The following is an 18,718-nucleotide window of genomic DNA, read 5'->3' as shown; positions in this document are numbered from 1 at the left end:
TAGAATGAGCTGTTTTGTCTACATATGGAGCAGGACCTCGTCTACAGAGATCGCTATGTTGCACCGCCATAATTTCTACGATAACCCAGAACGGACAAACCAAACACTGGCTCTAGATAGGGCCATTTGCGTTTTCAGGCTAACGGCATGTCTCTGACACACCAAAAAAGATAGATTTTAATCATCTGGTCTGTTTGTTTTGGAGAGAAAGTGACCTCTACACAAAATTCGTCCCCTGGTAAAAACCTCCTGAACAATGAACTATGGCTGTTCATGACTCAGAATTATGTCAGTCGAATCAGATTCAATCGTTCAATGTGAGTATTCAACGATTAGTTGATTTTTTCCCCCTAAAATGTTTGAACAGGGCTCAGCGGGACGTTCAGTGTGACAGCAGCATTCATGTAACATTTTTTTTTGACGATACTAGATATCAAACAAAAGCCAGAACTGTGTTGTATTAAGTTGGTTTGAGTTGTAAATTCACCACTTCTAAGCAAAAGAGAGACGATAATGTTATCAGAGAGCCTTACAGTGCAAAGCCTGTCCTCTGTGCTGTCAAGAGCGCCCACTCCACAGCATAATCTGGGGACCAAAACGTCCTCAGAAGTACACTGCACAGCATACTAAAAACAAAGACCCCCCCCCCCAAACGAAGCAATCCCAGTTGAATGAGAGGTCTGCAACTGATTATTTGAATCCACGACTTTAAAGGGGCAGCCCTACAATGAAAACTGAAGGGATTATAACCAGGAGAAGTTTCAGCTGGTTACAACTCACCACAACATGCCACTAAATGTCCCTAAATCTTACACACTGTGCCTTTAAAGGGTTCCCATGCTTAAACATTACATGCAGAGATTCTGCACACATACAGATATATAAAGCTCATGTATTACGATGTGGAAAGACATGCAAACACACCACTTAACTGTCACGTGCTGAGAGTCTGTGCGCTGTGTCAGAAGTTATTACACAGTAACACTCAAGCACTGTGGACACACACACATCAGACAGCTGTGTGAGAAATCTCACTGTGTTTCCAGCCAGGCCCCCTCGGCATCAGCATGCAGCCTTAAGACCTCCAGTCTCAACACAAACACAGAGAAACATACACAACACTCCTACTCCATAAACACAACCTCGGTCTCTCTCCAGAGAGTCTTTAATGGGCTCAGAGAGCACGAGGCTGCAGACTACGTAACCTTTGGGTTCAATGCTGATCTTCACTTCTGGGCTGCATCAAGTGGATTTCCTGCCACGGCTGTCCTCCTTCAAGCTTTCAGTCTGGGTGTTCCAGTCTTTGACGTGGTGTGTGGTGTGCAGCCATGCCAGATGTAAAGAACTAAATCACAGGCTAAAGAGAGGATACAGTATGGGCCAGGGATGCTGAGTGACAGTTCAAATGCTGCATTTTTTTGCCTGTGGTTGGACAAATCAGCAGCAATTATAAGGCAGCACAAAGGCAGGCATCTCACCAGCAAATGACAAACGTAATTTGGTGGATGCTTCCCGTGCCTTATAGCACCATGCCTGCTTACATATTTAACACACGAAGCCCCTGGCTATGAAGCTTTACAAGACCACAGCCGTGATTGTTGACATGCTGCTGGAATGTGTGGCAGCTACTGGGTTACTGGTCTGTAGGGTGACACTACTTTTCCTCACGTAATCTACTTCAAACCAAGGCCGTAGCCATGGAGTCAACATTGAGGGGCCCCCAACCCTCAGAATTTAAAAAAGAATTTCAATACACATTTTCCATTACATTACATTATATTATCTAGCCTGTCATAAGCAAGAAGAGCTATATGTTATACTTTACAGATATGCAATAAATTAAATCTACTGGTGAAACTTAACTCAGACTTTTAATGCAAATTTTAATGCTTGTGAATTGTACTTTGTCTCTTTTTCTATCTGCAACTTTGTGTTCTCACTGCTATCTTAGCTAGGTCTCCCTTGGAAAAGAGGTTCCTGATCTCAATGGGATCAACCTGGTTAAATAAAGGTTAAATAAAGATATTTAAAAAAACTTCACAAAGGCTACCTGAGACATGTAACAAAACAGACACATTTGCACTGATACACATAAAATATTAATTGTATTGTTGGTTGGTGGTTGAATGTGTGTTGTTTACCCACAGGTAAATTAGTTACATTAGTGATGGTTCATTAACTAGCACTTGCAAATCAGCCCATTGGCTTACATTTTTTTAGAAAAACATTTATTTCCACAATAGCAGTTCATGCAAAATTACAATTGCAAAAAGTGAAGAGTTATTATTGGTTCAGTAGACTTTCAATATAGACTTTCAAAATGTGATCAGACCAAATGAATTAAATCCTGATAGTGTAATGAATCATTCCTTAGGGTTGTAACTTAAAAAAAAAAAAAAAAATCCATTCATAAACAGATGTCTCTTTCACAATGTAAGTCAACGGGAAAAAGTATTTTGCGTCACATGTTATTCCACATTTGGCCACTATGTAAAATTGGCACATTTCCTGGTGGCTTGACTTGGTCAAATAAAACACAGAGCTGCAGTACACCATAACACTAGAACAGACTGTAATAATAATGGTATTTTTTTTACAGTTTATTCATGATTTAATTTGCTCAGGATTAGTTCAGACAGCGGTGAGTAGTTGCCTGTCGAAGCTTAACACCAAGGGAACATAATCAGCCCCTAAAGTCAGTTACACCTAAAAATATTAGGTTATCTGATAAAAAAGCAAACCTAAGCCTTTGGAAGTCTGTCTAAACTTTTGCAATTTACTGTAGTGGACTATATATGGTGGAATATATTAAAAATGATCATTACAGAGTTGACAAACCTTTATTAAACATCATGACTGAACTGCTTGAATCCAAGTTGAGAAATTACGCATAAAATAAATCATATAACAATGCTGAGAGACAAAAACACATAAAAACGCCCTGACTGGACTAACGCATACATGAGGAGCAGTGATGAGATAAGTGCAGATGGGAGTGTTTCAGGGTTTAGCTCTGTGTCGAGTGGTGAGCCATATATTACCACAGTATTCAGACTGTAGAGGACTCCAGGGAGAGCAGAAAAGAGAGATGATAAGGTGGAGGGGGAGACTGTGTCTCATCATCAATTTACATAACAAAGTTGTTTTGAAAGCCAGATCTTACGTTTTTACATGTGGTTCTGTTTCCTGCCAGACAGCCTCCTTTCAACCCTCCTCCTCACTGGGGGAAAAGCGTCCAAGCTCCCCCTTACGCAGTAACAGACACACCCACATGAGTTCATGAACACACACCTACAATCACACAGCCAGAGAGCGTAGAGTTCATAGCTTCTGAAGGGAGTGTGGACGTTAGTGATCTGTCTAAAATGCTGATGCTATCAAGGTAACAAAGTAACACACAGACACACACAAACACACTGAACTGTTTTTTATATATGCAGCTAAAATTCAGGATGTGTGTTGATCCTCGTTAGTTTGAGATCTTGGTCCAATCGTGCAGCACACAGCTTGATTTCAGCATCCTGCACTGATGCTTCCATGCTGCTCAATAGTTGCTTTTTCCTTCTCAATTTTCTAAAACCTGAAGGGAACTACCGTCTGCTTTGGGTTCAGAGATCATGAAAACACAGCTTCCTAAATCTGTGTTTCTATGGTCATTGAATGGGCTTCTTTCTGCCGTTCTGGGATCTAAGCAAACACGACGGGAAGTGTAACAGTAACTCCTGTTCACAGCGTGAATATTGCGCTTTTGGAAGGCACCGCCATTTCTTTATATAAAGGCACAATCATGGAGTGGGTGGTGGACAGAGTTATTTCGCTTTTTAGCCATCACAGGTGACAGTAGCAGTGCCACAATGGTGTCTGTATAAACAGCCAGCAGGACAGGATCATGGGCAGCCACATTTTTAGCTGACGCTGTCCAGCAGCAAATCATGCAGATGCAAAAGGTGGCTTTTGGCATCAGATCTTGAGCCAAGAGCACTGCAAAAGGGGTGGTATTTTATGACTTTGGGATGAGGATGAGCTGGCAGAACGAGCATGAGGTTTGACGACGTGTTATATGTGCAACCCACCACAGGAAATTTAAAAAGCAATTACTGGCAGTTAGCAGCTCATCCAAAGAAGAAGAACAGCGGCCGTAAATTTTTGCATATTGGAAAAACAATGAAAATAGGGAGCTCCTTACCCTTTGAGCAGGGGACGAGATCAGCAGCCGTATAACAGGAACGCTAAAAAATTGTTCTTGACATGTAATGCCTTTGTTATAGTTTAGAAAGCGCTGCAGAGGTACATGAAATATGTCACACTAGAGGTCATGCCCGTCATGTTTCTTTGGTTGCACGATTTTGGAAGTTATTCAAAAATCATACACTGGAGCAGAATGATGCCACTGTCATTAAGCTCTGTGTAAAAATGCAAAGAAGAGGCTCAGTAGTGGCTCTTTAGTGGGTTTTCTGTGTGAATAGGGCTTCTGTGAAAAAAAACCTACGATCAAAAATAAAACCCTGCGTTTTTCTTTCAGTGTGGCACAATCTCGCCTTTTACAAGGATCTGTAGCATCAGGTTTGAGCACCTCTTTTTGTCTTTGGACCCGTAGGGTTTTAGATCAGTGAGCTCATGTTTAGCTAGAACAGAGGCAGCAGCATGCTCTATGAGTGGATTGTTAACTGCACACAATGCTCTGCTTCTTTTATCGCCCTGTTTCAAGTAACTGCAGCCAAACAGACTGTGCGTGTGCATCCAAGATAGAGGGTGCAAGTGCTATCTGGTCCCGTACTCAGAGTGCTATCTGGTCCGGTACTCAGTCACTAACCATGTCCCTGCCTCCCTCATCCTTCACAGCCTTTCCCATTCTCTCCCTGACATGTAGCTGCCATTGCGACTGCCATCTTTCACCGTTGCTGCCATCCCGGCGCTCATATTCAGGGTGGAGACGAGCGAGGGAATGGCAGCAGAGACAAACACAGTCACACCTGATTAAACGGGTGCAGTCAGTGTATGAGCAGGGGACAGCAGCTGCAGTAAGTCTCCTCAGGGAGTTCTTTCCCTCCCTGCATATGTGCTGTACTGTCAGCAGGCTGTGAAGTGCCTGACATCATTGGGAAGGGGGGGGGGGGCTTTGGCTCTAAATCTCCGGACTTGACCTCCACCCAGACTATAGAGACAACACCTTGGCTGTCATATTGTGCCACACCCTCCCTCCTCTCATCACTTATCCATGTCCTCTACTTCCAGATGTCCACAGAAGACTCTAAAATCTCCCCTCACGCATTTCTTTCATCTGGAACTGGGAGAAATGTCACTTCAGTGGACGGCAGAAACACTAAAGGAGGGTGTACTTAGTTAGCGGCCAACAAAGCTTAGACTAGGGCTTGGCCGATACAAAAATTTTCAAACCGGTTTGATATTATGAGCCAGACCAGATCGGCCTACCAAATTTCATCACGAGGTGTCGCACTTGATTCAGCAGCTGCACCAACGTGGACCATAATGACACTGAGTCTTCACATCAAACAAGCATCCGACTGTTACACTGCACTGTGCATCATCCAAGCTCTCTGTCAACATTGAAATCATAAAATATGCACCTTTAACATCATGTAAACAAACCATGTAGCTATCAGCTGTGCCCTCAAGATCAGACTGTAACCACTTAAAAGCTGGGTGTACTTTTTAAGAAAAAACACACTTTAAATTTTGAAATTTACTGGAAATGATGACAGTATAGCCATCAGCAACTAGGGTGTTCTTATTGTTGGTCATTTAGTTGAAACCTTTAGGTCCCTGCTACAGCATTTAGGTTTTTGTACTGATATAAGACGGTATCGTATTGATAATCCCTCATGTCAACTTGATGAATCAGCTGTCCATTGCGACCTTTCAAAGCAAGTGACAGGAATAAATAGAAATAGGGCGTTCAACAAAAATAACAGCATGAGTCATTCGTGGCCAATTAGGACACCTTTTCCATCAGCTTCAAATTCCACAATATTACGTTAATCACGCTGTCATATGGCTTAATCTAATGTATACTAGTTGGATTTAGTGCCATGATGCTGACAGCACAGGTGGCTGTTGTAGGCTTCTTTTTACTTTGTCAGAATGTGTCATAATGGCAAATGCCTGTCCAACTGGTTTGCATTTAATCAAACCAGTTTGATTTCATACACCAGACCAAACTGAATCAGCTCTAGATTAGACTGCAAGTCAATATTTGTATTATTGATTAAACCATTTTACTACATTAATGATTTATGTGAGTCTACTTTTTGTTAATCAATTAGATTAATCAATAAACTGTTTCAGCATTAGATGAGACATGACCCCTTGCGTATACGGTGCAATAAAAGTTCCAATCATAAACAGTATCCTGAGGGCAATAATGTGGTCTACATAGCACACAATATATATATTACAATTTCCAACTTCTTGGGCTGTAAAATCGTGTAGCCAAGGAAATAAAATACAGTCAACTTCGCCACTTTTTACTCCTCCAGCGACACCAGGACACGCTGCTCGGGTCTCTGAACGTGAGAACTATTTTTGTTTCTGAACAGATGGGTGACAAAAGTTGACTTTTCCGCCGTGCCCATGCCCCGGGTGTTTTCAAACAAAACACTTGATAGTTTTGGGGGGAAAAAAACTGAAAAGGAATTAACAACAGGTTTGAAATGTTATCTGTGCACATCCTCGGACAGGATGCGGCTGTCACAGCATACGGCACGCAGTGACCTCTCTGAACTGCAGAGGCGAACACGCCGGGGGTCACAGATAACACTGGAATACAGACAAATACTCCCGGAGTGCGATTTCATACTAACTGTCATCATGGTGGGAAAACACAGGCAGTGTCCTCTGTTATATTGGCTTGATGTAATAATTTACTAAAAACACCACTTTAACTTAAAGTCGACTCAAAAATGTGTTTTGTGTCCATTTATGTCCTCTAAAATGTCTGACCTTGACCATACTGACTTATATCTGTCACTAGAGAGGTGTCTATATAGTCCTCTTTTGAAGGGGGCGATGTCTCTACACCGGGCAAGCTAGATTACATACTTTATTAATACGAAAGACAGGGGAGCAGACTCTGACACAACAGTGGCAATGAAACCTGGAACCTCCAGCGCAGAGCGGACTGTCAGTACAAAGAGCAGAGTTAGCTTCAGCATGATTAAAGTTTTTACAGTAAACATGGTAGAGTGCATAGTTTTTGGATGTAAAATGGACCCTGAAACTTCCTTCCAATATACCAAAAATCCCACTGTTGCAGATATTAATGTATGTTTCACAACCACTCATGCTGAGTCAGTCACTGTCAGTTATCCTACACGCTACCAAACATCAACAAAAGATGATAACTGCGCTACACATTGTGATACATCTGCTAGTTGCCTATTTGTGTGTTATAACCATGACTGAAACTCTCAAACCAATATAAAAAAAAGGAGAAAAGTTCTGCTTAAATGCGCCACAAAGACAACAGCAACTGACCGCCAACTACCATTATGTGCCTGCGTTAGAGGAAATATCTCTCCGTACCAGCAGGTGACGGCAGTTGTATGTATTCATCATTAAAAAGGGAACTGGAAGAATGAGCAAATTAAAACACACACAACCCAATAATGAAAAAACAAAGGATATTTACCATGAGCTCGTGAACAATAACACAAACAATCACAAACAATTTCTGCTAAAGAGCTCAATGGCTAAAAAATTAATCTTACCTAATAAAAAAGTTTGTTTCAATCTCACGCCCTATTGACTTTAGTTGTTAGTTTGCTCTCCTCACTTCTCTTTCTCTTCTCCTTCACAGTGTTGAACTGCAAATCAAACTGATTTCACTAAATGACAGGCTTCGCAGACTCTGATGCTAAATCGCCCGAAAAACAGCCGACAAAGGCAGACTACTGAAAACGGTGCAGGACATACCTCAAAACTTGGGCAACAGATACTCAACGACGTCCTAATGTTGATCATCTGTTCGGTGTGTCACTGACATAAGGCTAACATAAGGCGAGTCATCTTGATTCATGCAAGCAGAGGAGGTGGGCGGGGCCTGAGGCTGGATCCTGAATTTCTCAATGAAGAAGAAAGAGTTTTTTCCTTTTCTATGTCATAAAACCATGCTTAACAAAATATTTAGCATTGCAGAGTATCTTTACATACTTTAAAAACATGTCTGGTGGGGAACTTTAAACATTTCTTCTTCCCTCATGTACTGATTCAGGGTTGGTAAAACCAAAGGCTGAGAAAACCCTTGAGAAAGACAAAAAACAAAGAATGAAGAGGTAAAATGATTGATAGCCGCTACAAACCATTGTTTTTACTTAACCCTAAATTTACTCATTAAAATAGTTTCAGCAGTGCAGTGAAACTTAAAACCTGTTTCCAAAACAGTCCATCCATTTTGTTAGTGGATTAAAAAACTAGAAACACCAGCTGCTCCCTACTCTGTGTCAGAACCAGCACTGGGCTGCAGCAGCAGATGTCCATGGACCCATTCCAGCTGCTGTTTTTACATGAGACTGTGTGGGGAGAGGTTGTAAAAAGATATCCAAACCTATAGCCTTAAACAATCTGGCTCAGATACAATCGAGGCTGAGGAGCCAAAGTGGGAGAGGAAGATTGAGAAATAATAGCTATAATCTGATACAGCTAAACCCTGCAGTTTTGCCTTCAGAAAGACGAAAGCTGCACCGAAACATGCTGTTTACACACATACAGTACAAATGATCCAAACTCAGGACCTTCAGCTAAAGGGCACAGCCTTGTGTTTTCAATTAGGAAATATAAAGCATGGCTTCAACGACATGGCTTTTACCGAGCATTAATTACCGGGAGCAATTACTCTGGCAGTCAAAAGGCCTCAGCCAAGGCTCATTAAGTGCTTTTACTCCCCAGGGTAAACAGTATAGCATTGATACTCAACTTTTGACCAGCGGGCCAAATCTGGCCCCTGATATGGTGCTGGAGGCCCCCAAAGCATTTTTTAAAAAAAGATTCACAATGAAAATACAGTAATTCACACAGGGAATTGTTTTTGTGTTTTTAGCATACATAGGGTGCTAGAGTGCACACGACAGCATCAAAATATAACTTATCTATTAAAAGAAGTGTCAGTGGAGGATCCCCCACACCCCCAACAGAGGTCGTAGCTAAGCCCCTAATATCCTAAAATCCTAGAAACATCCTAATATCCTAATACATGTTCTCAAATCCTAGATATGTTCTAAAATCCTAGAAACATCCTACAATCCTAGAAATGTTGTGAAATCCTAAAAACATCCAAAGATCCTAGAAATGTTCTGAAATCCTAGAAAGGTCCTAAAATCTGAGAAACATCCAAAGACCTTGACATGACCTAAAATCCTTGATGCATGTATGGGGCTTCTGCAACTGGCCCCTCCTGTCATTTTGCATAAAGGGCCCCTGAGCAAAGCAGTGAGCATGCCTGCAGTACACCCCTCCATAAAGACAGCCTTGACTGGTTATCCAACAGACACTTTGTGCCATACGTGCTTTCCACTGGCATGACATCACCATAACCTTGGATCAATCAGCGCGAGGGGGATCTCTGTTTTTTGCTTTGAGTCGGTGTGACAAGGCAGGGATGACACAAGAGGCAGGGAAGTGCGTCCAAGTTCTTGTTTTGGAATTCACACTGTAATCTCGAGGCAGCTCATTAGCCGCACATACAGGCGAGTTTGATCCGAGCACTGATATCTGGAGTTTCTCGGCCTTGTCCCGCCAAATTTTCTGGGCTGAAAATGAAGGAGGATGGGGCTTTCTTACCCCCCTCCTTTCCTTTATGCTGGTAAAAACCAACAGCTGTAAAATTGCAGCAGGGTGCCAGGGGAACAAGGAACAATAAGCTCGGCAGAACAGCAGTAATTGGAAAAGGAAGATTTGAATGCTAACACAGCGTCTGCTTTTCATTAAGATTGTTTCACTAGGTAAATATTGTTGCTAGATGATCTACTCCTCCAACTCCTTTTCCTGGATGATCATTTAGTTGGTGGCGACAGTGGTTCTGTTTTCTTATCATTAATATGTTTTCTTTGGAAGAGGGATAATTCAGAGAGATAAATTTTAAAATGTTCTCCCCTTATTATGGCAAATGTCTGACAAGAGCTAGCGGATGAGGTAACGGAGCGGACACTGGTGACAGGCGGCGTTTGTTGGAATATTTTAATGGTTTCAGCTGTAGCCTGACCTGGCTCTTTCAAATGTAGAAATCACTGAAGCAAACCGGAGGTCTGACAGAAAGCAGGCTCCAGGTTTAATTACTCTGCGAGCTCACGTGGCTCCTCAGCCATAACTTTGGGCCCAAGTGGACACACACCCTAGCCTGACATAAGACCACTATCTGCCAAGGCTTATATAAAAAAACAGACCCACACCCTCCTGCAGATGACGTGAATCAAACTTCATCATCACAACCGGGAACTGAAAGAATGCTGGTCAATAGCCGAGGGCCATGAGAAAGAGAGTGGCAATATTCGGCCCGTGTTTATGTTGGCAGGGCGAAGCTGCTGTCTGAGATACAAAGTTGTGCACTTTTGGGTGCAGAAAGATATAGATGCTGATTTTTTACTCAGTGTAAAGCATGTGCTGCTCTTCTCAAGGTTTAAGTCTGCAGATTGTTTCTTACTTTTTCTGCATTCAGGAGTCTGTGTGCTTTGCATTAAATTAAAGATCCAGTGTGTAGGATTTGGGGGGATATTTTAGCAAAAATGGAATCTAATGGGTTTTTTTTAGTTTGTAATCACCTGAAAATGAGAATCACAGTGTTATCATTAACATATAATGAGCCAAGTGAACCACCATTCACATTTTTGTGTAAGCCAACATAGTTTTGGAGCATCAGAAAAACAAAGATTTTTTTAAAATCATAAAAATGTTTTATTCAGTGTTTTTTACCTGTTTTAATCACCTGGTCTGTTTGTTTTGGAGAAAAAGAGATCCCTGAGGACAGTTGGGCTTATGACAAACATCTCCTGACCGTCTGAAGCAGAAATAAGGCGAGCATGCATCAGCAGGTGTTGGGCTAACAGCCAGTCTGCTACATGCCAAACAGTGTTGAGGAAACATTGATTTGTAGCGTAAAGCTGTTTTATTTATTGTTTTTACCAGTTTATATCACCAGGTTCGTTTGTTTTGAAGAAGAAGAGACCGCTGTGGATAATTTGGCTCTCAGTTAAAACCTCCTGAATGTCTGGATCTTAACTTTTCAGAGAAAAAAGGTGAGCACAAACTTGCAGTTGCTGGGCTTGTGGCCCCTTTCCAACGAGACAAACAGCACTGGAAAAAATACTGATTTGTGACGTTTTATTCAGTGTTCGGGTCTGTGTGTTTTGGAGAGGAAGTACCTCTGCAGATAATTTGTGCACTGGTGAAAACTTCCTGAACAATGAAAACTGAAGGAATTACTATCGAGAGTTTGGAGTTTTCAGCTGGTTGCAATATGCAACCCTTATTTCTAGATGCCACTAAATCCCCAAACTCTTGAATTTTACACACTGTTCCTTTAAACACGTGTCATACAAGGATATCTACGGAGCAGTGACGGCTCTGCACAAACACATGCACGCTAAAATTGGAATCTCCCAACCACGAGTGAATATCTCTGTTTAATGTGGTATCTCTTAACAGCAATTGTCACAGCTCATTCAGCTCCGCCTGAGGCCCAAACTTAGCAACAGAAAGACTCATTGTGGATGACAACCTGAAATGAGCAAGACAAGATGTTTTTCCCCCTTTGCTTTGGAGTGGATTTAAAGCTTGGGTTTTCCCCCAAAATCTTGAGAAAGCGACAGCTTATAACATACTCCAAGAGGCGTTGAATGACATCATCCAACATCGCAGTCCATGCCCATTTCAGCGCTACATATTTGCACGCCTGCATAACTACTGAATGACAGCCATGGGAAGTGGGAGAATAAACTAAATCTGTTTGCCGGAGAGTCGAGGTGATTGGCCTGCTTATACATAACAGGGATGTTTGCTCTGATTGAAAGTTAAACATGTGCTTATCAAGAGCATCAAATGCTCTCATCCTGTCTCTCCTGCATCCACTCATCCTTGCACTTTTGTTTGTCTGAATCACTGTTTCTGGCCTACGACTCTAAACTAAGAAGTTTGCCAGCTGCAAATGTTATTAAAGAGATGGTTTGGATGTTTTGTAGTGGGGTTGTATGAGGTACTTATCCTTTGTCTGTGTATCGCGGACAACAGATGTTAATTGGCATGCCTCCAGTGTGAAGAAGCAGCAGGAGCATCGACACGGGAGCTAAGCAACGTACTGCTGTGGATGTGGGCCGCAGCAAACACCAAATCAATAACAGTTTAAATGCACACTATATTTTGAATATTTTCACTGCTTTACCTTAATGTTATATAGTGATGCTGCAGCTGTAAACCAGAAGCTGGTGTGATCTGACTTCTAAATTGCTGTATTTCTCAGTGGAGTCTGGCTTTATAGAGAGTGATAAAATAACTCCAGTTCTGTGGCAGAAATTGCTATCTGATGGACTGAAAATATTCCAAATAAAGTGTACACATAAACTGCCATACATCTTTTTTCAAGTGGGGCTCTTTTTAGGTTGCTATATTACATTTTTACTGTGGCCACCATCCACAGCAGTACATTGCTTAGCTTTTGTGCTACTGCTCCAAACTAGTGGTGTGCCGACTCACATCTGCTGTATGTAATAAACTGACTTTGGATAAATATATCATACAACCCCACTAAAAAAAATCCTAACTATCCCTTTAACTGAGTTTTAGATAAGCAAAATTGGAACAATATCGCCTTTTTGCTGCAGTATGTCAATCCAACATACGTTCTGCCAAGCTAATTCTGTGATGCTACATTGTCTTTGACTCAGTCTAATCCCCCAAAATGTACTTTCTTTTTCTCCATAAGCAACACTGCGTATTATCCAGCCCCATCAACACGCTGCCAGATCAACTGTAATATGAAAGGAGTTTGGTGGTTTCTATTGTTTCCAACTACAACACAGAGAAGAAAAGTTAATGACCGGACTTTGTTTTAGTAGAAATACTGCAAAGCACGTTTTGAAAACTTGGCTAAGATTTACAGCCACACCCATTTGCTTCACTGAATCTAATGACATCACTGCAACCAAATCTGCTGTGGCACTGATTAAACCTCTCCATACACAATGATTCCACACTGAGAACGAGACACAACAAGGCAGGAGCTGTGCAGTGGAGCTCCTCTGCATAAAGCAGGATAGAGTGACTTGACAAAGGCTCTTTTTTATGTCGATTAATATGGCCAAAAATCGAGCATGATACATCGACTTTGCGTGCGTCTTTGAACGAATAATGACGTACTCGGGGGCCAGACCTCTGACTCATGCACCACTGCAGCCACATACTTCTATATTGTGAAAAGAGTCACTGAGGACTCATCGTCTCTCGTGACTTGGCTGGTGATGCCTAATGTATCAAAACAGAAGATGCCAAAAGTACACAGACAAGCAGTTAAAGTGGCGGCTGTAGATCATAGTAATTGCAATAAATCACTGCATACGCGTAAATGTGACGTTTTCCATTTTTGTTTTATGGAGTCATGTGTGACCATGCCTCTGAAAAATTCACACCACAGTGCCAGTTGGACACAAGTGTCAACAATGTGGCAGGTCTGTGTGATTGGAGAACGACTGTTGGATGTGGTGAAGGATTGAGGATGAGTCAGCGGACCTGGGACGACACCCTTGTGATATTCTTAACTCTTTAACACCTGGATCAACATCAGTTTTCTTGTGCTACGTCCAGATGCCTTTCACAAGCACTGAAACATAGAAAATTGGTTTTATTTCATTTGAATGCATGGGGACATGAGCAACATTTCAAGAAAAGTCCTGCACATTAAAGGACAAAAAAAAAAAAAAATTAAGGTGACAAGAAAATGCCCTAAAAATGATCTGGGGGAATTATTAGAGATTTCAAACAAAGACAAAAAAAATAGAAAAAAATGTTTAGAAAACTTTATTTATTAAACTTATCTTTGTATATTTGAAATTATGTTACAGAAAGAAAAGGTGTTTTTTTAAATAATATTTTTAAAAACATCTTAAGGTCTTTTTCTTTTCTTTTCTTTTTTTTCAGATTTTCAGGTCATTTTCTTGTAACTTTTTACTAATTTCTTGCAAATTCTTATGGCCAATTCTTTTCAGGCTGCTCATTGCCTTCTTCCATTACTTTTGAAAGAATTGAAGCCAATTTGCTGGGTTTCACAGAGTTAGAGTAAAAAGCAGAAGCTGCCTGCTAAAACTAAAAACAGAGGCAAGACCATTGCGCCGATGTTAGTTTAAAAAATCAAGATCACTGAACTGTGCCTTTTTTATAGGCAATATGCAAATATGGCAAACTGCCAGATGGGCATGGCTATAATCATAATAAGGAATGTCCAAAAACAAAATCCTCATTATAGAGATAGTAAGATAGTAGAATATTTCAATCAACAACAATAACAAACCAAAAAATACAAGCTTGATTATCAGCTTTGTCCCTGTACCGAGGCTTTCATTTCTTGACGGGGTGTGCCCAGAGTAATTAGATTTCCATGTAAATCTAATTACCATCTGTTAAGCTGCTGATGCAGACGGTATGCGGTGTGCCTTTTTTATTGTGCTAACTATGAGCATGTTCCACCATCCTCATAATCTTTTCCCTTTTAAAGTTAGTTATTTTCATCAGTCTGGAGCACTCCTCCAAGTCTTCCCAAGGTCACTCCAAACATTTCCCGCCCCTGCGCCCGTAGATGGAGCCCTAATGGTTCTGCAGAAGTCGTTACACAGAGGGGCTGAACTACAACTACTCCTGCAGCAACACCATCCAAGCCATACATCACCCTGCAATTAGCAGCGGGGCCTCAGACTGATTTGGAGTGGACTGCCCAGCGAGTCCACACATGATCACATGTGTGTGCACAGACGCACACACCCATACTGTTTGGCTTTCATTTGAATCCAAGTCTTATGCTGTTACACACAGACACACACATCCTTGCTGCTTTGTTTTCATACCATGTTTTATGTGGTCACTTTGCAGCCACACACAAATTTAATATTTTTCTTACTAACTGGAGTCGCAGTGCCATGCAACAGATCGGACCAAAACTGATCCTACTATTAACCCTTTAACATTGGGGTCGACAACGGTTTTCCTGTCGGTCACACACTTTTCATGTGTATTTAAACCTCTGAAACCTGAGAAAAATTGGTTTGATTTCTTTTAAAAACATGGGAAGAGGCAATGAGTAATTTGGCAAGATATGTCCCAAAAAATTGCAAAACAAAGCCCTAAAAATAAGTCTTAAAACAAGGAGAGGATTATTAGAAAATGATCCAAAAATTGTGAGAAATGTCCAAAGAACTATATTTATAATTATGAGAATTTTATATTTAAAACAATGTTACAGAAAAATATAAATTTATCAAAGAAACAAACCAATTTGCTCAGGTTTCAAAGTGTAAATAATAATTATATTTCTTCTGAGGTTGTGTTGTTTGTGTGTGGTTTTAATCCTTTTAGATGTACACAAACACATATTAGCTCCACCCAGATGCGCTGCAGGATGTAAAGCATAATTATTCTCAACTGCAACTTTCCACTCCTGTGCAGACTCTTTGTGTCTGCAGCCACCCCACCGCTAACCATGCCTCTTTGCATCTGTGTGCAACCTCATGGTGGAGCACATCAAAGCAAACCCCCCAAACTAGTGTGTGAAAAGACACTGTTGATGTGCACATACTGTGTGCTTAAAATGGAATTAGTGGAGACCAAAACAAAGAAACAGCAAAAAGTTAAACTCCAAATTTTACATGAGACTCTGTGTGGATAGATAACTTTCTAATGGGAAGAAAAGAAGAAAATATAAACAATACTCACTGCTGAGCAATAGAGCGCAGAGCACCAGAACTCCAGCCATCCCATTCATTCTCCACATGGACACAGCCATCCTCTCTGGTCAGCTTCAGCGCAGCCGGTGGGACTGTGTGAGAGTAAAAAGTGATAATGAGTGAGCGTGTGAGGGCCGGGGGAAGTTAGGAGTTTCCTGTGAGGTCTAAGTGAGCGGGACAGTCGAGCAGGATAAAGCCTGGTTTGTGTTCGGTTGCTCTTTATACTGCCCCACTCCTTTGGCCTCTCTCTCTCTCCTCTTTCCACACCCCTTTTCTAACTGCCTGCTGTTAACCCGTTTCCCCTAACGCAACCGTCCCAATCTCCTCCCTTGTCCCTGCATGTGTGTGTTTGTGCACATGTACACCAAGCACTAGAAGGAGATGTTGGTGGGTGACATCCTGTTGAGCTTTATCTTTATTGCAGCTTTGTTTCCTGGTGAAAATGTTGGGAACTCTCTCATAGAGGTTTGCACAGTTTGTAGGCTTGTGGTGTAACTGATTCTGCTATGTGGGGGATGTGGTTACACCTCAGGAAAGTTTGAGGTGATGCTCCAGCAAAGAAAGTACAAATAAAAGCTTTTTCTAATGGTCTGTCAGTGAAAAGAACTAAAGCACTCATGTGGACGCCTTGATCAATTAGTTTGTGTTATTGTGACTTTGGCATTTTAAAGGGTTAGTTTGGATTCTGCAGGTCGCACAATAACACAAACTGACTGACTGAGGCAGTTGTAGAGCAGCAGCTCCTATGCTTAGTTTGGTAAAATTACTGTTTTTGTCAATGGAGTCTAGCTTTGAAGAGAGCAAAGATAAGTTTCACTCTTAGTTCAGTTCACTGTTGCAAAGGTCTGTCTGTCTGGGTACATTTACATGACACTGCACAGGTTGTGTGAAAGTCTGTAAATTGATGTTTTGATATGTTTTGCTGCTGTTACACATGGACCCTTTTTACGTCAATTCGTCAAGAAATTTGTGTTTTTTTTTAATTCACTGTGGAGGCAAGAGGGTGAAGTATTCCTTCAAATAAGTAAAACACATGAGGCTTCGGGCATTTTAAAGGAATGCTGAACCCCAAAATGATCATTTGTATTACCGTGTAATACAAATGATCGTGTTACCTTAAATTCAGGAAGAAAATGTATTTCTCGCACATATCTCAACAGTAAATGAGGAAAACGGAATAAAGTCTTGATGTATTGAAGTCGTCAGGGATCATATTTTAGCAGCAAACTCTCACACCACTCGCGCAGTATAAACCAAATCTCAAATATTCTCAAATCTGCTGTTTTTAAATGCCATTTTCTCTGTTTTGGGGTTCTTCATTCACCGCAGAGGTACGAGGGTGAAGTATTCCTTTAAATAAGAAAAACACAAGAAGCTTCAGCCTCTATAGTCTCTATAAAGAGGCGTAAAAAGAATACTTTACCTCCCATTTACATATGAACACTGTTTCAAGTTAAATTTGGGATGAAAACTTTTTTCACATGCCTCTAACAAACACAGAATCCACAAACTAAGAACATTTTTGATGAACTTAAGTCACAGGGGTCCGTATAACAACAGCAAAACTATATCAAAATATCTGCTCACAACTCGTGCAGTAAATACGTTGCTAAACGCCGCCAATTCATCAAGAATTTTCTCAGTTTCTGGATTCTTTGTTTACGAGTTTTCCTCACAAATTCAGTCTGAAAAAGGGGTGATTAGATGTTGCACGAATGATGATTTATGGGGGGAAGTATTCCTTTAAAAAAGGTGAGTTTGTCCTTATTCTCTTTTTGCAGGAGAACCTGGTAAACAGGAAGCACTCCTCCTGCCTCCTGCATGTTGTGTACATAGTTAAGAGGCCTGTAAAAGCACATGGCGTCGCATACGCCTGGCTCGGGTTTTTGTGTGTCCCTGGACAGATGAGTAACAGCCTACAGTGAGTCATCCATTGAACCACACAACTACACATGTACGCTTACATGTACTGTACACAGGTTGTTTTTTTATTTTTTAGAAATGCTGTAATCCACATGTGCTGACATCATAGACAAAAAAACATATGCTATTTCGCATTACACAACATCAGCAAAAAAATGACGAACGGCTGTATGGATGTGTGTTGTGAGTGTGATATTGGGTGTTCACCGTTGCTCATGTTCACACAGAGATGGGCTGTTCCAGAGAATCCAGCCGGCCAGGCCACATCTGGAAGCACTGTAATCCCACCGCTGGGTTTCTGAGGACTGCCTGGAGACTCGCTTGTCAAACAATGCAACCATATGGGGCGGAATCGAGCCAGGATCAGGCTAGTGTCTGGAAACAGGCGCTCCTGCTGGTCAACCTGCGCGTTTTAAATCAGATACTTTTGTTTAGGGGGCCTTGAAATCCCATTCACATTTAATAAAACTGGAGCTATGAGTCAAAATATTTAAAGGTCATTAAAAAAGTGACATTTATATCCAAAATTGGAATTCCTGTAATAACCCCTTGGTACATATGTTTGCACTTATATTTGCAACATTAAAAAACTTTTGAGAGTTTTTTAACGTGACTGGCTGGGAATGGGTTTATTTCTGTCAGTGATTTAAATGTGCTTTTTAAAATTTATATGACGGGATTAGTATCACTATTTCAAAAGGAGAAACATCCAAAACTCTGGAAAAATAAAGCAGCTCAAAAAACAACTCCAACCACTGCGGGCAGGAACTAATTATGAGTAAAACAAATGCATTATGTGGCAGACATCGCAAAGTATATCATTAAAACACAATTTCATAAACAGCCGTGTGTAAAAATGG

The 18,718-nt window shown here is 41.1% G+C and overlaps 1 protein-coding gene across 1 annotated transcript in view; it reads right to left on the bottom strand.

Annotated features, from left to right (window-relative positions):
* Positions 1 to 16,126, bottom strand: part of si:dkey-261h17.1 — a 28,372-nt gene extending 12,246 nt beyond the window's left edge. The window contains exon 1 of the mRNA XM_042492490.1: positions 15,925 to 16,126. Within this exon, the coding sequence (XP_042348424.1) occupies positions 15,925 to 15,994 (70 nt within the window). The 5' untranslated portion in view covers positions 15,995 to 16,126. The remainder of the gene's footprint in view (positions 1 to 15,924) is intronic.
* Between the last annotated feature and the right edge of the window lie 2,592 nt (positions 16,127 to 18,718).

Source organism: Plectropomus leopardus, chromosome 8 (genome assembly GCF_008729295.1).
Source record: "Plectropomus leopardus isolate mb chromosome 8, YSFRI_Pleo_2.0, whole genome shotgun sequence".
NCBI lineage: Eukaryota > Metazoa > Chordata > Actinopteri > Perciformes > Serranidae > Plectropomus > Plectropomus leopardus.
The sequence above is the reverse complement of the archived record's forward strand: the minus strand, read 5'-3'. Positions and strand labels throughout refer to the sequence as shown.